The following is a 23,280-nucleotide window of genomic DNA, read 5'->3' on the forward strand; positions in this document are numbered from 1 at the left end:
CTTTTATTTCTAACTGTAAGCTACGACTATCCCATATTGTTGAAGAGGAGTTGATCAAAAATGAAAACATTTTAATTAAATGGGTAATTTATGATATTAATGGGACTGTTGACAGAAGGACAGGAAGATAATCAGTGATTTTGCTAATTTTCCTTTCACTTTGTTGATATTAGTAATGTTTAGGTTGGGTCAGCAAGACAGATACTTTGTTTTTATTAATATTTAATCAGTAATGTTACCTAAAGCTTATTGCTGTTGACAGTAGCACAGAAGTACTTATCTGATTATTACAGCAGTTTCTATAAGAGTCAGCCATAGCAGCCTGTTTTGCCGATAATGAAAATGAGGCATAGAGATGGAGTATGTCCTTATAAGTGGCCCTTTGGGGTGCAGAACTCAGCCATCCCATTTTTGTTTATCTAGGGCCCTCAGAGATGTGTCTTAACATAAAACACGCAATAAACATGTAACCGCATTCCTTGTTTGGCTCTTCTAAAACTTAAGATACCCACCTTTCTGGGATTTTCTAAGCTAAGTGATTTTCATTAGTCCTTCCCGTTTTAGCATTTCTTGGGGGTTTATTTTCCAAATTATGTATAGGTTGTTTATACCTTTTGCTTATGTTCTAGGAGCAGAAATTCTGCCTCTTGGATTAAAAAAAAATACACAAGAGTTTTCAGGAACAGATTTCCCTTACAAGAGAAAGGCTTTATTTAAAGTATTGTCTTTGGGGAAGTGAATTCTGTGCCATAACATGTCTCCCTTGCTTCCTAGCCTGCCCTGTATGTTGGTGCTCCGTCTGTTTTTGGTCTGTGTCATTCACGTTGTAGGGGACCAGCTGGGATCTACTGTCTCTCCTTTCCAGCTGTCTTTTTGCCCTTTTTCCTGTTTGCTGTCATTTCCACAAACTTTTATGTGTTTTTTATGATTTTGAGAATACTCTTATTAGTTTCTGTAGTCAAACCCACAGAGATAAGACCTCACATATTTAACACAGTCTGTTACCCCTGGGTGGATGGAAAGAAAAATGAAGATTAATGTTCGTAGATTAATATGGTTACTAATTTCTGTACAGTGCCATCTCAAAGTGGTAAACTAATTTTTCAAAAGTTGACAGTTATAGTTCCCCAAACTTCAAATTCTATATATATATGTACATGTATATTCATATCAAAAGACCACTAGTAGCAATGTGTTATGCATCAATAGCAGTAATAGCTTTTCCAGGTTCTGCAATCGTGTGCAAAAAATTATAGAGACATCCGGCACACTTCATTAAAAAGAAAGCAAAAAACAAAACACCAGAAAATAACTTTTATTATTATTTATGGGCCATTCTTGGATCTCACAATCTGAGTATTTGGGTCTTTTGAAGACATAAAACAAAAAATGAGTCTTTTTGCATGTGTGACTTTGAAAAGGGAGACGAGGTATTTTGCAATTTCCTTTTAATCATCAATGAGCAGGAGCAGCACAGGGTGTGTCCTGCGCTGTGTTGAGCGTTTACTCCCTCAATGCATGTATTCTTTCATGGCATAAATGAGGCATGCTGTGTTCTCTTTCCTGTTTGTGGCTTAGGTCTTTTGAACACTGTGCTATCATTCATGGTCCAGCTTGGTTTTTATTTTTTCTGTTTCTATCACGAAACACCCCAAAGATCAACAGTGTCAGTCACAGAATCCAAAACAGCTGGTAGCTGGGCCCTGCCTTGTACTTTGTGGCTTGGGTTTGTCTCCTCTTCCGGAATAAGTGGGTGGCTTCTTCCTACGTTTTTTCTTTTGTTCTATAAATGGGGGGGGGCAGTGTCAAGTACAGAGACTGCTCTTTCGTCTGAAGGAGCTGCCAGCTCCAGCTCCACGGTGCAGCTTCCGTTCAACTGAGTGGTCTTTGCTGGCTGTGGAGGAGAGCCAGATGGCAGAGTGGAGCAGACGCTCCCAGCCTGCCTGCATTTCGATCATAATCTTAAAGATCAACACACTGTAGTGATGTGCGTTCATCCTTTTCCATGGGATTCTGAACTTTTGTGATCTTCTGGAAATGATAGCAATGGATACCTTACACTTCGTAATGCGATGAAGCACATACTGTACAGTGATTGGCTGAGTTCACACACTTCTCTATAAAAACCACCTTTTGCTATTTCAGAGCAAATTAATTAATTTACAGTGGCATTGCAGGAATGAGGAATTTTAGATTGGGCACAGGAAAAGGGAAAGTGTTCCATCACTCTGAAGAAAGACTTGGCCGCTCAAGGACAGTTGCTGGGTAAAAATGCAATGGAGAAACGAGAGATGGGGGGAGGAGAAAGAAGGAATTAGGTGACACTAGGAGGGTGGCTGTTGAGATTCATGTGTATGGACTCCAGAGAGTGGCAACTTTGAACTGAAACTTCTCTGTGGGGAGAGTGTGGGACAATGTACCATGCAGAGTGTATTAGTTAGCTTTTGTCACTAGGACAAAATACTTGATACACACAGCTTAAAGGACAGAGAATTTATTTTGTTCGTGACTTCAGAGGTTTGGGTCTGGGACAGGTGGGTCTAAGGTAGAAACACCGTGGCAGGAGGGATCATAGAGGAAAACTCGGAGGCCAAGAGAGTCAGAGGTATTCCCTTCAGAGGTGCGCCCTAGGGACCCGCCCTCTACCTCCTGACAACCCATGGGCTATAAACACATCAGTGGATTAATCCGTTGAAAAGTTAGCACCCGCAGTACACGAGTCTTTTAGCAATCATCTCAGCTGGGGTAAGCCTCATTGGCTATGATCCTGCCACTGCCCAAAGCTAATACACAAGTCTTTGAGGGGCTTTTCATATTTAAACCATAAGAGGGAGAAAGCAGTCCTGGAAGCAGGGTGTGAGGATGGAAAGAGACTGGCCCGTTGAACCTTGGTGGCTACCCTGTGGTAGACAAGAGGAACATGCTAGCAGGCCAGGTCGGAGCCCGCGGGGAGGTGCCTCTGTAGCCTCTCCCTGGCCCTGTTGGGGTAAGGATGGAGTTGGGGGAAGGCTGAGTCGTGAGACCTTGTGTGCATAGCTTGAGTCTTCAATATCTGCAATATTTCCTCACATTTAAGGCAGATTCTTCATATCTGCAATATTTCCTCACATTTAAGGCAGTGGGGAACATACCCAAAAGCTTCTAGCATGCTTGAGTGTTTGCCCAGTTCTGGCTTCTCTCAGGAGCCTCCTGTTCTCATCTATGAAGTGAAGGACATGGACAGATCATTTAAGATTCTAGATGATCGAGCTTTGCCTACTCAGCCCTCGAATCCTTCTGCGGCTTCTTCTCCCGCCATCTGTACATGGTTCCTTGCACGGATATACTACCTGGAGCCTTCTCAGAGGGCAGGACTGTGTCGCTTTGTCTCTTTCGTGGTGTCACATAGGCCAGGTACTTCATTAGTGAATTACGTTGGACAGAAAACTTCAGTCTGTTTGAGAAGACTTACTAGTGGGATGGTGGATTATGAAATCCCAAGAAAATGTAGTAACCAAAGGCTTTTGGTATGTACATCTGCGGTTTTAAAAGTAACATCTTCAAGTACTGAGGCCATTTTACCAAAAGCTTTTAAAAACCCTCAGATGCATTGGTCAGCAATTCCATGTCTAAGATTTATCCTAAGAAAATAATATTGGATATTTGTCAAGAATGTTCACTGCTGCATTGTATATAATGTGAAAATCGTGAAATAACCTTAATGTCCAGCAGTAGGGTACTGGTTCACATGTACATGTGCATAGCAATACTGTAGGAATGTTCCCTGTTTATTCCAGTGCTGATGTGGAAGGGTACTCATTGGCTTGGTAAAATGTTCTTGTTGAATGAAGGAAATACCTTTACAAATGTCATATTACGGTCTGATTTCATTTCCTTTCAGTTATTTATAGAGAAAGGATAGCTGGTTTGTATAGTATTAATATTGTCTATCTTTGGATGTTGTGTTCGCTGATGAATTTTACTGTCTTGTGCTATTACCTGACTTGACTATGGGAAGCATGCTTTCTTGGTTAATAAAATACTTGATTAAGGAGCATATTTTTCCATTAAGGGGTACTGTTTTCTAGCCCTTGTGTCTACATTAATGCTTTGTAGGGGAGAGCAGAAAGTTACTGGGCCCGTGTCAGATGGTGGCAGGATGTATGGGAGCAGGCCTCTTGTCTTTCTTCTCTGCATCATGGTGCTTCTCTAGGGTAGGCTGTAGGGCTTGGTGCTCGCAGGCTGGGTGCAGTAGTGAGCACTTGGCTGCTAAGCTTTTTGTTTAGGCACTCGGAACTGGCGCTCTGCAGAAGGGGTAGACTGTGTGAAGTCTGATGGAGGGTGTGTGGAGCTGGGCTGTCGTGGGTTATGGCCTTGACTTCTGTGTATAAACCCAGGTGTCCCCAGGGTCTGTGCTTTAGTTTGTTTAGTTGTTGAGGTCGATGGTACCTCCCTCCATTGGTGAGTGTGTTGGGCAGCATCTGGCCCTGCGTCAGCCTTCCTGAGCGACAGCTGCCAGGGCAGCATCCTGTGGAGTCCGCCATAGCCCACACCTCAGGCTGCTCTGCTGTGAACACTTGAGCCTTTTCCCTTGATAAAAGCAAGTTTCCTGTAAACTGTCAACCATAGTTGCGTGAGAACATAGTTTTACGAATGGTTTCCTTCTAATGGAGACATATCCCACCTTTGACCTTTTGTCTCCCTCCAGTCTGTGGGCCGGGCATCGACATCCGCAATGACTATCAGCAGCTAAAACGCCTGGAGAACTGCACGGTGATCGAGGGCTACCTCCACATCCTGCTCATCTCCAAGGCCGAGGACTACCGCAGCTACCGCTTCCCCAAGCTCACCGTCATCACCGAGTACTTGCTGCTGTTCCGGGTCGCTGGCCTCGAGAGCCTCGGAGACCTCTTCCCGAACCTCACCGTCATCCGCGGCTGGAAACTCTTCTATAACTACGCCCTGGTCATCTTCGAGATGACCAACCTGAAGGATATTGGGCTTTACAACCTGAGGAACATTACTCGGGGGGCCATCAGGATTGAGAAGAATGCTGACCTGTGCTACCTCTCCACAGTGGACTGGTCGCTGATCCTGGATGCGGTGTCCAATAACTACATTGTGGGGAACAAGTCCCCAAAGGAATGTGGAGACCTGTGTCCAGGGACCATGGAGGAGAAACCATTGTGCGAGAAGACCACCATCAACAATGAGTACAACTACCGCTGCTGGACCACAAATCGCTGCCAGAAAAGTAAGAAACCACTGACTGCTGCTTTCTCTGTTCCCCTTTCTTTTTCTTCCTCTTCCTCTTTACTGTTCTCCTTCTGAAAGTTTTCTGTGGTAAGGTGGAGTCCTGTTGCGTTTAGGATGGGGCACACCTGCTGTGCAGAAGTGGAGAGCCGTGGCGGGGGGCATGCTTTGGTTGACTTTCTTTTGCATCTAGGAGCTCTGAGGATGCAGGACTGTGGCATGATTGGAGGCCACTGTGGCTGCTGTCAAGAGGGATCAAAGCACATTCTGGAAATACAGTGGCACCCCTGTTCATGAACTTAATTTGTTCCAGGATTCTAGGGAAAATGGCCATGTTCATGTGCATGCAGAAAAGATGGCTATCATTGTGTTTCTCACCTCTACAGAGTTCATAAGCAAAATCAAAGTTTTGTCCAACCAAATTGTTTGCAAACAAAAGGGTTCATGAACCGAGATACCACTGTAATCTGTACTTCGGGGTTAGAAGCTTGTTGACCTATAGCTTTGAATTCCTGATGAGAAAGGGGACCTGGTAGCCTTAGTAGCTAGGCACTGCCTGTGTGTCACCTCTTTCGTTCTTTGCCTGAAGTATTGTTTTTTGGCATAGCACGACTTTCTTAGCAGGACTGTACTTGGGATATGGTTAAGTAAAGGGATAGCAGAGAGCTTTCCACACTTTGTAAGACATTTTAGTTTTTAGCGATGATACCATAACGCGTAGGGGTCCTGGTTTATGGTGGACCAGCTTGCCTTGTGGGAGTCAGGGTGGGGAACCTGTGAATGGGTTTCTAGGAATCCATGGTTCAGGCTGTACTCAAAGGCAGCGTGCAGCAGGGTGCATTTTAGGCTTCCGTGTGCTTCCTATTAGACATGAGTACTGAACAGTCATGAAAATGTGAAATGTTATGAACTCAGTTAGTGAAACAACTGTGAAAATTGCTCTGTGGTGGTTTTAGAGGTAGGTAGTAATACTTGGAGGCTTTATTTTTCTGCAGCGTGCTCATTTTCCCATGAGAATAGCTGAACTTGTGTCTTAATATGATCAATACCTTGAGTGTCTTTTTTTAAAAAAAATGTTTTTAAATGTGGCCCTGGGCAAACATTTACCCTGTTGCATTCAGCAATGTTTAAATGTGTTGGCCAAGATGAGTCCCCTCATTGGTTTGAAGTTGTATGTTAGCTTTAAATGATTGGCACAGATAAAGACCCAAGCAGCATATATGTGCTAACTTTTTATAAAGAGCCAATGAACCCCAAATTGGTCAGTTTACCTAAACTGCAAAGTGTGTAAGGTAAACAAATAAAAGGCCAAAGCCCCCAGGAGGCCCTTGTTTCAGTTCCCCATTGGCCAAGGTTAAGCAGGAAAGGATGTGTCTTCCTTGCCGGCCACACACCTTTCCTGTCTGTGTGGTTGTGTATGTGAACCTTTGATTAGTAAGAGCAGGGGTCCCATTGCCTTGAAGAGCTGAGAATGCTGTCAGGCTACTTTAAGGGTCAGTTGGCTAGAGACAGAGGAAGGTACTTTTGTGATTGATTAAAACTGCCTGATTATTATTTCAACCTCTGGTTTGAGAAAACTTCAAAATACATTTTTAAAGTAGCCTCAACATTTTAAAATTCTGCCTGAAAAGTAAAAGATGTCATCAATCAGCCACCATAGGGGACACAGATTAGGTATGGTGATGACATTAGCAGTGACTTGAGACAGTCTGCCTCTCTGGACCATAATAGGGTATGTATCTAAGCAGTTACTGTTACTCCTTTATGGTGATCAAATATATGCATAGTTGGGTGAGGTGACAAAACTGTCATCCCAGTGACTCAGGGGTCTGGGACAGGATTGGTTCAGAGCCAGCGTGGGCAATTTAATAAAACCATTTCAAAATAAAAGAGCACTGGAAGTATAGCTCGGTGGTGGACCATGTTCCTGGGTTTGATCCTTAATATCACAGAACACAGAAAGTACGTATAGTGCAGAAGTGTTTTTGGAAACTCCGAAGCTTTGTACCAAAGGGGGAGGTATTATTTAAAGAGTCACTGGGCAGGGGAGCACCTGCTGAATGACTTGGCAGATACTTATTTTGGTCTCACTGTGGGTTTTCAGCTGTTTCTGACTAGCTGCTTGCTGAAGAAGCCTGGAGCAGGGGTGAAGCCTGCATTCTGGGATCAAGTCTAAGAGTAGTGACTAGAAATGAACAGTAGTGATTCAGATTGCCTGAGCCTGAGTTTTTGCATCTGCAGGATGAGATAGAGCCTGCTTTCCCTTATAGAGCTGTTGGAAGATTAAAAGAAGAAAGCGGAAAAGTACCATGAGAGAGCTGGAAAGTGGGCCTGATGTTGGCAGGTCTGTTGGCTTGGATGCTGGTCTCCCCACCATCATGCCCTGCAGCCTTTTCTTGGATCAGCTGTCCCAGTCCTGCTGATGTTTTTCTGTGATTTCACTATGGAGTACTTACTTACAGTTAATAAATGCAATCCTCTTCTCTACATTTTGTCCTGAAAATTTAGGCACAGGCACAGTGTCTAAGAAGTTTTCAAGTTGAGTTGGAATTCGTTTTGCTTTCAACCTTTATTGTCAGAATCTTATCTGAGTGCTTACGCTGTGGCCTGTCTGAATTGAGACCTACCCTAAGTCTAAGTACCCACTGGATTTCCAAGACATAGTATGGGGAAAGCTCATTAAAAAAATCTCATTCATAATTTTTATATAGATTACATGTTGAAACAATATCTGTTGGATATGTTAGATTAAGAAAAATATGTTGTTAAAATCACTTATTACTTTTGAACATGGCTGTAGCATATTTGAAATTTTGGATGGTTTGCACTCCATTGCTATGGAGAGCACTGCCTTAGAGCCTCCCTTCAATATTGGAGCTCTTCTTGTTAGTATCTCTCACACCTCCAGACCATGGCTGCACTGCTGTGCCCTGTGCGTCTCCAGCCAGGCGATTTGGTACTTATCTTAGGGAGCCAGGGAAGAGCACTGAGTACAGACAGAATGTCTACATTTAATAACTATTTGAGAAAAGGAAGCACCTTAGAGTCCCTTTTGTTATTCTTGTGTTTGCTGGTGTAGAAGTGGAGAGGAAACCTGGAAAGAAACATCTAGTCAAGGGTGTGTATGAGTTTGTTGGTGGGATAGAAAAGCACTCAGATGTGATATACAGTTTTGACGTAATATCTTTTAAATTCCTCTTACATCAGGACTGGGCAGTGGCCAGGAGTGTAGTGGACAGCATCACTGGGAGTTTCTGCACACTTCTGTATTACTCTGTTCTCTTAAGACATGAAGGAAGATTTTATGCAGGCTTGAGTTATTCCTAAAGTGAGAGATCCTTAAAGAGTAATCTGTTACCTTTTCCCTTCTGTAAGGCTGTAACTGTTCATTTCATCTTATTTCCCTTTTGTTCCAACAGACTTTTCCTCTGGTTTCCTTCTCCTGCCTGTAACTTGTTTGCTTTATTGACCCCATGCTTCAGTCTGGTCTTTAATACTTGGTGGTTCTCTTAGTTACTTTTCTTTGTTGGGATAAAATACCTGAGACTTACAAATTAAAGGAAGAAACATTTATTTCAGCTTACAGTTGGCAGAAGTTTCATTCCATAGTTGACAGGCTCCAAGGCAGGGTGGCAGAGCAGCAGGGCTGCAAGGTGAAGGAGAAATAGCCCGTGACAGGGCAGGCAAGAGGAAGCAATACCAAAGCACGCTTCCCTTTTTCTCTTATCCTATGTAGGCACAAGCCTTGTTGGTGGTGCCACTCCCACCCTGGGTAGACCTTTCCATTATCAACAACTATGCTAAACAAATCAGTGGAGTAATTTTTTTACCATGCACGTGCCCAGTATCACACATCCTAGATCCAGCCAGCTCGGAAAAGCCCCACAGATAAGCACATGACACTGTGAGGGGACAACTAGATACAAGCCATTGCAGTGGTCTCATAGTCTGTTTGGGACCACATTTGCATTGACAGAATATTGTAAACTGGCTGATAACAGTAGATTTGTTTTTCACAGTTTTGGAGGCTACAAGACCAAGGTGCTGCTGGCAGATTCTATGTCTGTGAAAGCACCTTTTTGTGGTGTCTTCACATGGAAAAGGGGCAGCGGCTCTCTTGGATCTCTGTTATGAGTGCCAGTCCTCTCTATGAAGCTCCACCCTCTCAATCTAATCATTTCTCAAAAGCCCCAGCTTCTAGCACTGTCCTGCTGGATATTAGGTTTAACAGAAGAACTTTGGGAGGATAGAAGCACTTAGATCATAGCATGGCCAGAGTTTCATTTTTGTTCCCCTCTCATCCACTGTCCTCCTTTCTCCGTTGAGCTTCCAAATAACCAGCTCCTACCCAGACCTCTTCTGCAGTTCTAGCCTGAGCATCCATCCATGCACATACAGTATCTGGTGGTCTTCTACATCACCTCTCTCTGGCCTGTTGTTTTTCTCAGCTGAGCAGCACTCTTGTCCTCCTGGTTTTCATGTCAGAAAAGTGGGTGTTCTCTGGATGCTTTCCAATTGAACAAGAAGTCCTCACCCTCCCACATGTTGCTGCAGTTTACCTTCCTCCACTGTTCCCAGGCTGTGCAGTGACATAACCTACCTCCAGCTTCCCTGCTCTGTTCCCCGCAGCTCCCTTGGGCACCGATGGATATCCTGGCACACTTTGGATGAATATGCTCCCACCTGTACTCCTGTGATAGGCCCTGTAGGAAAAGCACTTATATATCATACCACTCCTTTGTGGTCTGCCACTTGCACCATGATACCGTGCCAGACCATACATGCCACTATCTCCTTCCTGCCTGCAGTGTGTCTGGTCCCCAATACCTCTCTTTGGTGTTGACCAGCCATCCCCTCTAACCTGCCAAGCTTCTGCCTTTCTTTACTACTGGAAGACTTTAGGGCTTTTTGATCCCTTTGGGTGACTCCTAGTACCCAGAGGAGGGACACTCTGAATTGCTGCATAGATTCTGGGTCTCTCCTCCAGTGCATGGTTGCCACCCAACCAAAGCATGGCAACTAGTTTGCGAAGGATTTGTTGATAGGAAGATCCACTTTCCCATCCGAGCAGACAGCAGTGTGCAATGACTGTGCTCAGTGAGCCCAAAGATGCTAGGAATATGAAGTGCTTTTCTGACGTTTCCTGTGTCCTTGTTACCAAGGTGCACTGCCACCCAAATCATCTTTAGCTCTTAGCTGGTGTAGAGGATCCATCATGGATGGGAGCTCTTTTTTCTCCTGCCATTGTCAGAATGATTCAAGGCCAAAGATGGAAATACGTGAAAATCATCTGAAAGATGGAAGCCTGTTCCTTACTTAGAACCAGTTTTACTGGAGGCCAGCCACACTGAGGGAGGGGCAGGGGTGAGCCCTCCAGAGAACCTGTGGTTTTCTTACTGCGCAGTGAATTTGGTTAAGTGGTGCCTGTTGTTTGCGTAACATGGAGACTCTCTGGTATTGAGTTTTAGGTATGGACACCTCCTCCAAAAAGTAAATAAAATGAAAACCCTCCAAAACCTAGAACCTTAGACCTTTCTACTAAGCTTCATCTCCAAGTACTTTTTAGTCCAGCAGGGTGAAGCTTATTGGTTACTCATAGTCTTTGCAGGAAATCCACGAAAGTGAAGGCCTGGCTCTATCAGAGGCCGGCTTTGCTGGGGGTGGGGGGCAGCCTTATGTCAATTAAAAGGTCATAGAGCGGGAGCAGTGGTCCTGGCCTTTGTTGAATTTCCCTGCTGCCTTGGAAATGAGAAGCCAGGGAAGTAGCAGATTGGAGCCTTCCTGTGAGAAGGCAGTAAATGGCTCCCTTTATTGACAAAAGGAGAACATTTTACAGCTGTGCCCCTGGTGGGATCAGGGACTTGAAAAGATGGCAGGCATGTAAAAAAGACAGTTCTTCATTTCCCCCTGTCATAGGTTGCTGAGTTCTAGTTTATCGAATAATTCAACAAGAGTAGCAGTGGCTTGTGTAGTAGACTGTTCCTTTCCCTAGCTTTCTTACAGGTCGGTGGTGGCGAACCTGTGGCACACATGCTGCAGTGGGCAGGGAGCACAGAGCCTCCTGTGTGGGCACATGAGCCAGGTCATCGTACTGGACCAAGTCACCCCAGCATCACCTCAGCAGCTGAGCATTCAGGCTTAATTGCAGTGTTGGAGATCTGGGATAAGTAAGTGGCTTTTGCGTTGCCTTCTCTAAAAGGTTCGCCACCATACTTACAGGTTGGCACACTTGGCTTTCCGGGTCAAGCTGGAGGCCTTGTTTAAGCGTTTGTAAATCCCCTGCTAGGCTGGGGTAGAGAACACAGTTTCTGTGCAGTGCGAGTCCACTCATGCTGTGCAGTATGGCATCTTACCTTTTCCTTTTACACTTCAACTGCTTGTGAAGACTAGACTTTATGTCTGTCCTGTGCCATGTGTTCTGCCTCCAGGCCCCTGCAGGCGCAGTCCTCCAGACTGCTAGTGTGAATTGTGATGTGGACCTAGGTTTTTAGGTAGGGTCTTGCAAGAGGCCTGTGGCCCTGGGTGTGAAAGCCGGCCCTTGAGCAAACGCGCTTCTCTTTTGTGTCTTCTTGGGAGCTTGTCTCCGTTCCCCTGAGCATCCTTGCTCTGCTCAGCTGCTCCAGTGTGGAGGTGATCTTCAATTAGAGGGAGATCACATGCCCTCAGGACCTTATTGCTATGCTTTTGATAGTCATATGTGGAGATCACCTTCTCTTCTCCGCGACTGTCAACTCATTAAAGGTGGTGGAGTAGTTTGTGTATGTGCCTCTTTGGACCGCTTGACAGCCTCTCTGTGCCTTAGAGTGTGTTCTGCAGGGTTTTTGCCCGTGTGGCATTCTCAGCCAGAATGGAGATGATGTGGAGTCTGTAGACTCGTGGCTAATCTTGGCCTGGACTGTGTTGCTCAGCTCCATTATATAGATTGTTCAAATGTGAAACTTGGCTGGTGGTGGAGCTGGAAGCCATCACTTCGATATAAGCCTTTTTATAGCATATGGGGTGAATCAGTGGCTTAGGCTGGAAAAGTTGGGGTCTCTGAAAACTATCCTAGGCTGGAATATTTATTTCATCTTTTCTTGGAGGTAGTGTGGCAAGTCTCACCTGCCATCCGTGAAACAGGAATTTATTAGGATAATGCTAGGAAACATCCAACAGGCTGCCTAGCATGCAGCAGGTGCTTAGTAAAAGATAGTACCTGCTGGTATTGTTTTAAACCATTAAAGCAAGAACTCCATCCTGACACTGTTTAAATTTCTGAACATTAAGCTGGACGAACTGTAGGTTTACTGCTATATCTTAAATTGTCAGTCCTAAAGTGTAACAATTCATTTATAAATAGCAGGGCATAATTGTAGGAGTGGTTTTGCTAATTTAATTCAAATAGTTCAAATTCTTGTGTCTGTCCAGATAAGTCATATCCTTAAAGAACATTCAGCAGTGTACATATGTCTGTATCAGGATGTCAGTAGGGCTTTCAAAATTACATGTAAACTCTGTTTCTTTGGTTATCAAAGTCTGTCAGTTGATTCTGTGTGCAGACTCAAAATTTGGGAGAATTTAATATCAACAGATTCTTGTTTGACACTGGCAATACAGATTACCTTTAAAAAATATGTGGGGTTTTTTTTTTTTTTTTTTGAGAGTGTTAAAGTGATTGCAGAGTGGGTAAGGAAGACAAGGAGGTACAGTGGTGTTTGTGTCAGCAGCAGATCTCATGAAGTGAAGGTCAGTAACCCCCTGCTCCAGGCTGGAGCCTGTGCCCATTTATTTTCTCCTTTGGGTAAAGTTGCACATGCGTGCATAGGTTTGTGCGTTTGCGTGTATTTATGTGCACATGTGGACCATTTCTTCTCCCACCCAGCCTCCCCCTTGTTTTGTTTCGTTTTCTTCCTCTCACCCTCACTGTAGGTGATGCACACTGTTGCTGTCTTCTCTTAGATCTTCCTTTTATGCCAGACCCTTTTCTAGAAGCTGGGCTTCTTTTTCATTTCATTATTGAGCATAAGTTGCTTTTCTGTTTCTTTCCTTTGGTCACAAACAAGCATCTGGTTCCCTTGTCTTTCTTTCTGCCATTTTTCATGGAATCCTTCTGGGATGGGAACAGAGGTAGTGTGGTTAGGTGCTCTCGGTGGCTGATGCACACACACATCATGACGGGAGCTGTGCAGACTGGACCCATGTGTAGGTACCTCTGATTTGGGGTATAACTTAGTATGATATTTGTCTGATTTCTTGACCTCTCACTGGCCTCCTATGCTTTGCTAAATGGATAATATTATTATGTTTCTTAGACTGTTCCTCAGATAGGATGTTGGGATACAATCTTGTTTTGTTATTTCGTGAATTTGAATGATTGAATTGTTTTGAAGTATGTCTATATTCCTTTCAGTAGCTTTGGAATAACTGTCAGAGAAGCATTAGAAAAGATTTTAAAGCAGAGTCGCAGAAAATGTACCAAGTGCTTCTTGTCACTCCCAAGGAAGGACAGAGAAGTGCAGAACGGTGTACCTGGTGCCACCTCTTTGGAATTTCATGCACTGTCCTGGTCGTGTGGTCCAGGTGATGTGGGTCACCTTCTGAGATCACTGTTTCCTGTCTGTTCTTCCAACCCTTACCTCTTTCCTGCCCCCCGCTTTTTGTGACCACTGTGGGGATCCAGACTTGAAAGATCTTGATGTCATACATTATTATGAGTGGAATTCTGAGAATGTATGACTTTCTCAAAAAAGAATACTTCTTTAGCCCAACAGACATGTTTTGTTTGCCGAGAAAAAACAAAACAAAACATCCTCCTTAGAAGAGTTATCAGATGGCAGAGATGGGCACCAAGGTGGAGGGTTGAACTTCTGGGTGTGATTAAACAAAGCAATTAGTGTTGATAACTCTGGATGCAGTAGTCAAAGCCAACCTAGTAGGCTGACATGGTAAGAGGAATTTGTTTGCAGGATTAATTTGACTTTAGGTTTTGGATGACTGTACTGCAGTGGCAGCTTTCAGTGGCTGCTGTCAAATGTGATGCAGTGTGAAGGGCTCGGACTTCAGTCCTGGGTGCTCTGAACTTCATGTTCAGTGATGCAGAGTGAGGAAATTCAGACCCCCAGTTTGATTTGGTCCCAGTGGGGAGTTTATTTGGTGTCCTTAGGTAACCACAACTTGGTCTTGCTGGGCTCTGTCATCCGAATTCTTGGAAAGCAGAGATAAAAGGCTGCAGAAGATGAGAAGGCATCAAGTGGTTATTAGAATTGGCAATTGGGATAATGTTCAGACCCACTTCAGCTGGTAAACAAAAGGTGACTGGTCCAGGAGTGGTTTAGTGTGAGCCAGTTCAGCTTCTGCTCAGTACACACAGCACAGGTGTCCGTTTTTAAATGTGCAGAATGTGGACTTCATATGTAGGCTCTTCCGCCTCCTGTTAACTCCTTCTCAGGTTCCACCAATATTCAGATAACTGCAATCCTCTCTTCAGTGCCTTTCCATGACGAAACCAGGCTGAAGAGGCAGGTGGCCTAGATAATCAAATGCTGAAAGATAAAGATGGCAACCCAGCCTAAGGATCAGGGGAAATCGCATGAAAATTGTGGACACGTAAGCTTGGTGTTTATTGCAGAAGCACAGATCAGAACTCCAGTGTAGCTTGGGTAAGTGACTGGAAGCTACCACTGACCTGCCCTGCTGCTCAGTTTTCTAATCTTTTGAAGTGAGAAAGGCCTGAATCTCCTTCCAGCTCTAGATTGAATGTAGAAGAGGAGTTTGGTGGAGAGCTTGGATGGATCTTGTTGGCCTTGGCTTTTGGTAAGTGCTGCTAAGACTAAAAAGACAGGCATTGTAGCTTTGGAATAGTATGAAGCACGCGACCTCTTTTGGATGGACCCTACTTTTTGGAACTGCCTTCAAGACTGGTTTGAGAGGAGTGGGACTGTGTATTCTAGCGGATACTGCAATTCACAAGTTCCAAAGAGCTTTTTTAAGAGATGGTGGGCACAGAGGCTAAAGACGAGTGAAGTGTCACAATGAAAGGACAGAAAAATTAAAAGTGATTAGAGGAGGAGTTGAGAGCAGGAAATTCAGGTAGGATGTGTGTTAAGTCTTGTATCTTGGACTTTTTCTGGTCTGGCTTTTGCCGCTACCAAAGTGAATTATTTATAAATACAGGAAACACTGATGTAACTTAATTGTGTGGAATGAATTAATTAATTGAAATTACTCTTTTTGACAAATGACAGCTTTCCCTCATCCAGAATCTGACAGCATGGTGTATCATCCAGCAAGCCTCTCTTCCTGCCATGGCTGATGATTGATGTCTCCCATGATGCTGTGAGATGCTGTGGACTCCACCACACTGTCAGAATGGTCATAGCACAGTTCAAATGCTTTCTCAGTGCTTTGCGAGTTTTTGGTGCATTTGTACTTCCTTGGGTCACAGGCATCTGGGTTTGGCACACATCTGGGATTGGCACAGGCATCTGGGTTTGCCTCTAAGCCTCAGCTGCAGCAAACATGAGCTGCTGGGGCCACGTTCTTTGAGGTTTCTCTTTGACTGTCATCCACTCTGTCTTCCCAGGGGCCTTCCAGACTGTCCTCACTGAGACCGGCCTCCGGGCAGCTCCTGTGCTGGAACAGAGCCTTGAAATGTTGTTTGGTCAACTGTGTCCCTTTCCCTCTCCTCCATCCGTCCATCAGTAGCTTGTTCAGTCTTCACTCATTTTTCTCCCTAGACAGTTTATAAAACACTCAGCATTTAGGACTGGCGCCTTGTTAATGGTTTTTGCTTCTTCAGCTTCCCAGCCAATGGGAGACACAGGGAGGAAATTTTCTGTAAAAACCCACTTTTGGTGTGGGCTGGATCATACTCAGCATCTGTGTGGCTTGGTTCGCATGATCGTGAGGCTTGGCATGAGAGGGCAGAGGGCTAGGACCAAGGTGGGGCCCACAGACTGTGGAGGGGCCTCTGCTGGAGCAGCATCAGTAAGAGAGTGAGTCCATACCCTGTCTAAATTTTGTACCTTGAGTCATTCTTGGACTGGTCCTGATAGGAATGGGAATTTTTAAAAAAGATTTGTCAAATGTTTTCGGATGACCGTAGTGGTCCCTGGTCATGACTGGAATACATCAAATAACTAAATAGCAAGAGGAGGGGTGGAGAGAACCCATGTGCACATACCTGGATATCTGGTTTTGGTTATCTGACTTTGGTCCCTGACTTCTGCTAGGTCACAGATTATTTTGGTCTCATGCTCCTCTCTGTTGCTATCAGTCCACTGTCATTAGTGGCAAATGAGAGAATGTGTTATATATGCAGAACTCCTGTGGGAGAGGAGAATGGTGAGGATGTTTGAACCGTAAGTAACATCTGAGTTAGCTCTTGGTATGTCTGCAGATTTTCACACTTACTACTTAATCAGAGTAGCTATCCTTTGCCATGGCAGGTCAGTTAAGCCGCCTTTGTTTTGGCTGTGTCCCATGCTGGGGAGTATGAGATGACACACATTTAAGATTTTGTTGAATGATAGGATAAAAATGTGACATTAAAAAAAAGGGAACGATAGTTTCCAGTGGGTGACAAGGCATTCCACAATTTTTGCAGAAAAAGTAGAGGCAGTAAGTGCTTGGAGTAGAGGAGCTGGGGAGTCAGAAGTTTCCATGGAGTGGATACTTGTCTCAGGAGAGACGAGGCCTCTCATGGAGAGCCCCACACTTGCTCAGTACTATTTGCCCAGCATTGTAGACACAGCCCTCAGCTTGTGAACGGGTTGCAGTGTGGAACTCAGCAAGGCATTTGGAATGTGGAGGAGATTAGCTCACCAAAACAGAGGCCTGAATGGTGATTTAGGTCCCACCCCGGTCCATGCCTTTATTCCCCACAGACGCCTCAGTGCTGTATTGGCTGAAGTTTGATTCATACGTGTTTCCTTTCTCTCCATGCAGCTTTGATTTTGGGGGAAGAAGTTTCATAAGCTCTCCCCTAGAAGGTGACACCTTTTCTCTCTGTCAGGGAAGGTAGGAGTGACGCTGGGAAACTGGTTGTCCTACGTTGTATCTCTGAGAAGTCCTTCTGAGAGGGTGTAGCACATTGCACATATTCAGGTTGTGTTTGCAGGGTTGCACACACTTGGGAGCAGGTAACACTGCCCCTCAGCTCCCTGCTTTTCTGGGAGGGAGTGAGGGCTCCAGGTGGAATCAGGAACAGCCCCTCGAGGTACTGCTGGGTGGGGAAGCATGCAGCACACTGGTTCTTGCCCTCGGAGAACTTGACGTAGTTTCTTCATGACATTCAGTTCGTTGTTCACACTTGATTTTTATGAAGGGTTGAGTTGTGGTCCTTGTTGAGGGTTAGACTCCTCCAGGGCCATCGGATGACATAAAATCAGCAAAGTAAGTTTGAGGATGAAAGCATAAAGTTTTTATATAACTTTTTCTTACTGAAAATTATTCTTTAGGAATTGTCTGCTTGAACAAAGAAATTCCAGCCATCTCCCTCCTTCTCTCCTTGTCTCCTCTGTCTTCCAGTCAAAGGAAAAAAAACTCAGCATCTGATCTTTGGCCCATAGAAATATTAAATCTATGTTAAGTATGCGGACATGAATGGGCAAAGGAAGGATTTGTGGCTGAGGAGCTGCTGAAACAAATAAGTGATGTAAATGGGCAGAGAGAGATATTAAACTGATTGCATCTTTCAGCTCCTGGTACTTACAGCAAAGATAAAGCAGTGGGGAAAGGTTGTCATTTGAGGTAATGAAAAGATGAGGGAGTTTGGAAGTTAGCTGGGTTCTTTCTGCCTGTTAATAGAGTGAGTTGGATTACAGACTATAAAAGTAGAGTAGGGCAATTCCATTTACCGATCATGATAGCGACTGCTTTCTGAGCAGTTGCCGTGCCGAGAGAGGGAGCAGCCAACATCCCCAGGCCTGGAATTTATTGGATAACAAACAGCTCATTTAGCTCTCGTCAGAGCCTTCATTTAGCATCACGGGAAGGCTTGCGGTATCTACATTATGAGGCCATTCAGGATTTTTTTAAAAAAAGCTTGTTATTAACATTGTTTATTAAGTGAGGCAGTAGATTAAGACTCAGTGGATTTGATTCTTCTGCATAGTATGCCCAGAAACCCAAGGTTTCTCTGAATTTTTATTAAGTAACGAGGCACAATTTAATTAGCAGGTTTGAAAGCATTGGAGCAGTTTCGACCAATCCACAGTTAATTGTATTGGGAATTAATATTTGGAGAGAATAGAAAGAATTAAGCAAAGCAACTTATCTTTTAGGACCTTGTTTCATCTTTTAATGGGGTAGTAAATGAAAAAACATTTGCGCTAACAGACAAAGCCAAACTACAGCAGATAATGCTGAACTTTTATGATCTTGTGTCACCCTGCCCAGGAGATTATTCCATTAGTATCACCTGTGAGCTGGAAGCCATCGATGTGCGCTAGCAGGATTGATTGATTCTGTCTCTGTCTCTGCCTCTGCTTGTCTCTCATATCTGTCTGTCTGACTCTGTTTGGTGCTGTTGAGGATTGAACCCAGTCCATCTTATGCTAGGCAGCCCCCAAGATCGATTTCCTAAGGAAGCTCAACTTTCCAATATGAAGGAAATTCTAGTTATGGACTCCAGAAATGAGTTCCAGAAGGGAGCAGCTGTCTCTCTGGGTGGTTAATTGAGGACCATAGCTGGCCCAGCCTGGCGTCCCTGCACTGACAGCTTCCAGGCAGGGGCTTCTGGTACTGGGAGAATGCTGTGTAACTTACTGAGTGTGGTGAAAGGTTTGTATTACTGAGTCTGGTCCCCTATTTAGCCCAGGAATCCTTTCTCCAGCAGCCTCAGCAAGTGCTGTGACATCTGTGCCCACCTGGGTCTTAAGTAAGAGTGGTCACAGGGCCTTAGGCTGGCCGGTGGACCCCATTTTCTGATGGAACAGTAGCCTCTGTAAAAGACAAGCAACCGGGGGCTGGGGGTTTAGCTCAGCGGCATAAGCACCTGCCTTAAAAGCAGGCAGTCGTGAGTTCGATCCCCGGTACCGATAAAAAGGAAAAATCAAAAAAAAAAAAAAAAAAAAAAAAAAAAAAAAAGACAAGCAACCTTGTTTTTCCTTGCATACAAAATTACCCTGTGCAGCAAGGTAGTTCTTCTAACTCAGGGGACCCTGCTTTGAGAGAAGAGCTCTGGAGCGCTTTGCCCTGGTCCACCATGCCCTGGAGGCTCCGCGTACAGTCAGTGAGGACATCTTGTATATAGAGAAGGAAGACAGCAGCGGGCCGGACACCTCAGCACTTACAGCAGGGCCCTTTAGACCTATGTGGGATCTACTGATTTGGTTTTTCAAGGGCAGACTGCCTTGAAAACAAAAGAGAAGGCATCAGCGGGCTTCAGTGTTCCACAGGCACTTTCTAGGAAATAACTCAGCATTCTCTGCCTAATCCCCAGAAAAGTCGTCGTGACCTAGGGGAGAAACTGTGGCATGGAAAAAGTTTGGAAGGGTTAGCTGAGGCCGGGAAGGTGAAGCCGGGGAGAACTTGGCTTCTCTTCCTTCCACTGTCTGGTTCTCAGGCCCCAGGGCTCCGCCCGCTTCTGTTCTCCAGGGGTCTTGGCTGAAAGAGGAGAGCTCTGGATGGTGCACTGAGGGCTGCGGGTGCGCCCGATAGAGGTGTTCCTCTGGTGGCACAACGGAGCATCTTACTCCGCCAGAACCTTGGCCCCTCTTGCGAGAGATTTACAAGGTTCTGTGTTTTCTGCACAGGAAAGAAAAAAAGACCCTGTCTAAATCCCAGGCATTCAGTGATGATGGCAATGTGGCTTTTTTCTCCCTCAGTTATTACAAAAGTTCTTCAGGGGCTTTTGCAGGTTAGAATCCCACTTCCTCCTGGTCTGAGTCACTGCCCACGTTGTAGGGACAAATTGCCCACAACTTCGAGGGAGAGAGGTTCATTTTGGCTCCTGTTCTGAGTCTGCAGTTGGCTGAAATGCTGGGGGGAAAGGGCTGGCCTGACGACAGTGGCTCCCTTCCTGAAGCTCAGGGAGCAGAGAGCCAAGGGAGGAGCCACCAGGGGAGATGCACCCTGCCGCCTCAGGCCTGAGTAGCCCACCTCCTCACAGCAATCTGATAGCTTGCCCCTGTGATGCCCTGACCTTGTCAAATCCCAGCCTGTGCGCACACGTGGCCTTTGGGGACAGTCTTGTTCTAAAGTGTAACTTCCACAGTGCTGCCCAGACTCCTGCAAAGAACTGTGTCTCAGGGTGCCAGCCCACTTGACCCAACCCATGAACTCCATTGTGCTAGTGCAATCCCCTTTGGATACTCAGGCTAGGTCCTGAGGTGTGGAGGGATCCTGTGGAAATGGTTCTCCTGCCCGAGTAGTCTGCATGGGCAAATAGCCTCAGTCTCTCTCTGGACCTCTGTGGCTATAACTGTCTTAAAAAGAACAGTATTGATTCGATGTGGTGGCACATGCCTGTAACCCCAGTGCTCAGGAGGCTGAGGCAGGAGGAGTTCGAGTTTGAGGCCAGCCTGAGGTATGTAGTATGACCCTATCTCAAAAAGAAGAGAGAAGCACACACACAGGAAAGAAGGGAAGGAGGGAGGGAGGAAGTGGAGGACTGTTTCTGATCGTGACTGATACTCCTCCAGCAGTGACTTGAGCTCGCTTCTTGAGCATGCACCCCCAGACCCCAGTGTCCAGGGGGTGCCTCAGATGGGTTCTTCCGTATTCTCTTTTATGAACCAGAAAATGGAGACACGGAGACCCACGGTAGGTGTCCTGTGGCTCAGTAGCTACAGCCACCATGCCGTGATCCCACAGCCCACATTTCTCTGTCCTGTCCTCCTGCCTCTGATGAGCACACAGCCCCTCAGCTGGTGGCTTGTCCTACGCTGAGCAGGGCTGGGCGCAGTGTTTGATGAGGTCTTAGAGATGTCTTTGACATCTTTGGAGCTTTTTGCACAACTATCTCATGATTTGCACAACTATCTCATGATTATTAAGTGTGGCTCTGTTTCTTTGCACATTTCTCTTCTCTCCTTTCTTATCCTCCTTTCTCTCTCCTGCCTTTTCCTTTCCTCCTTCCGTCCTTTCTCTTTTTTCCCTTCCTCTCTTCTTATCTTTCTCCCTCACCCCTGTTCACTTGGTCAGAGATTGTCTGTGATTCTTGTGATAAGGGAAGGATGGGGCTGGGCATGTGGTTCAGTGGTATTGCACTCGTCTGGCACGCTGAAGTTCTGAGTTGAACCCTCTGGGCGCACACACACACGTACACACACACTAATATAGGAAGGAGGAAAATGAAAGAGCAGTAGAAGCACAGTTAAATTACACATGCTTAATTGTGAAGCAGCTTGTTTCTGAATTTTAGTTTCTAGCTTTTGTCTGAGTGTTCACATTCTCTTTTACTCCTGCGCCACACAAAGAGGTTTCAGTTTTACATCAATGAATTATTTCAGGTAGGAGGCAAAACTTTGATGTTGATCAATGTTGGAGCACCTTTACGTGGCTGATTTTTAACTAGGAGGACTTCTTTGTTTTTAAAACTATTCTTTAAAGTTACGAGAATGGGTGAGTACTTTAGTTCTGATAAATAGGTTGTGGTAAAGGAAGAAAGGGATGTGGTTTACAGTAGACTTTTTAGTCTTTTATTAAAAAATGTAGTGGTCATACAGACAGTAAAATATATGAAGTGTCAGGAAGTGATTTATCAAAATTAGATTTTGGATGACGATGTTTACCATGAATCAGACTCCCAAAGAGTGATTGAGCCAGTGCAGCCTTGTGTTACTTATTTATTTATTTATTTTTGTCTTTTATTTATTTTGTAAACCAAGCTTGTGGCTGCCTGTCCAGAGTTACTGGCATTTACTGAATGCCTTTCTCAGGGAGGTAAAGGTATAGCCTGAAACTTGGCTTTCTAGTATGTGCGTTGGTAAGCAAGCATACCTCACTGTCTGACGTCTTGGTAACATCAGGCCAGAATGTGAGGTCAGATGCCACTGCGGGCCCCACGGGTAACACGCATTACCTGAGCGCAGGTAGGTCTTGCTCCTGCCTTGATGGCTCCCTCTACCGACCCACCACTCCAAGGACTGGGCCGGGACCAGGCCCTGAGCTGTGAGGGCCTTCTTCCCTGCCTGCCTCAGCTCGGGGTGGATCTAACACTGGCCTGCATTCATTCCTGTGGGCTTAGTCATCACCAGGCAGTGGCTGGAGGATGGGGAAACCGCAGGACTCTCTGTCACCCCAAAAGAATGCGGGCCGGGCCAGGGCTGCTAGGCCCGGAAAGTTCGGTAGGCACTGTGGCTTATCCATCTCGGCCTATTCAAAGTAAATCTACCTTCCCGTCCATCCCATTAAAGCAAAGCAGACTCTCGAAGATGAATGCTTTACTCACTTTTTAAAATGTACCTTTCTGGACCTGTAAACATGCAGCTATTTAAGACAGATTTATAGTGAAAGGTGGTGTCAGCGGACCCGTCACACATCCCTTTGTCTGTGGGCACATGGCTGTCTTGGTGGGGAGTGGGGCGGAGAACTGTCAGGCAGCCGGGCAGACCCTCATGCATACATACGGCAGAGCTGGGGTGAGGGGTGCGTTTGCCCAGCTCCCCGGCGAGCAGGCTTGGCTTGTTGTCCTGCCCTTCCCTGCTTCTGTCCTGGGGTCCGCTCTCTTGCCGTGAGTTGCTCTGATGGCACTTGCTTCCAGCAGCAACCAAGAGCTGCCTTGAGGACATTGAACCAGGTGGGATTCTCGGTGTAAGGATGCGCTTTGTGTCTGATTGGTCACCGAGCCATTTGAACTCAGCCCTGGGAGGGTGCCTTTGCTGCTGCCCAGGGCTGCTTGTGGAATCAAAGGCCATAGCCCTAGCTCCAATTACATGCTGGAGTCCCTTCCAGCCTCTTCTCCAGAGCCAGGTGGTGGACACCGGTGATTGCCCTTTAATGGCACTGCTTTGCTAAGTGGCTTCGCTCCCACTGTTGGAGAAGGCAGCACCTTTGTCCTGTGACAAGAAAGGTCCATAGAGAAGGAGGTACGGTATTAGAATCGGCCAGACCTGTCTTGACCTC

The 23,280-nt window shown here is 45.5% G+C and overlaps 1 protein-coding gene across 1 annotated transcript in view; it reads left to right on the forward strand.

Annotated features, from left to right (window-relative positions):
• Positions 1-23,280, forward strand: part of Igf1r (insulin like growth factor 1 receptor) — a 268,904-nt gene that overhangs the window by 39,037 nt on the left and 206,587 nt on the right. Inside the window, exon 2 of the mRNA XM_003475268.4 lies at positions 4,688-5,233. Coding sequence (XP_003475316.1) covers positions 4,688-5,233 — 546 coding nt within the window. The remainder of the gene's footprint in view (positions 1-4,687; positions 5,234-23,280) is intronic.

Source organism: Cavia porcellus, unplaced genomic scaffold (genome assembly GCF_034190915.1).
Source record: "Cavia porcellus strain 051 isolate PalLab524CR breed Dunkin Hartley unplaced genomic scaffold, mCavPor4.1 scaffold_6, whole genome shotgun sequence".
In the NCBI taxonomy this organism is placed as follows: domain Eukaryota; kingdom Metazoa; phylum Chordata; class Mammalia; order Rodentia; family Caviidae; genus Cavia; species Cavia porcellus.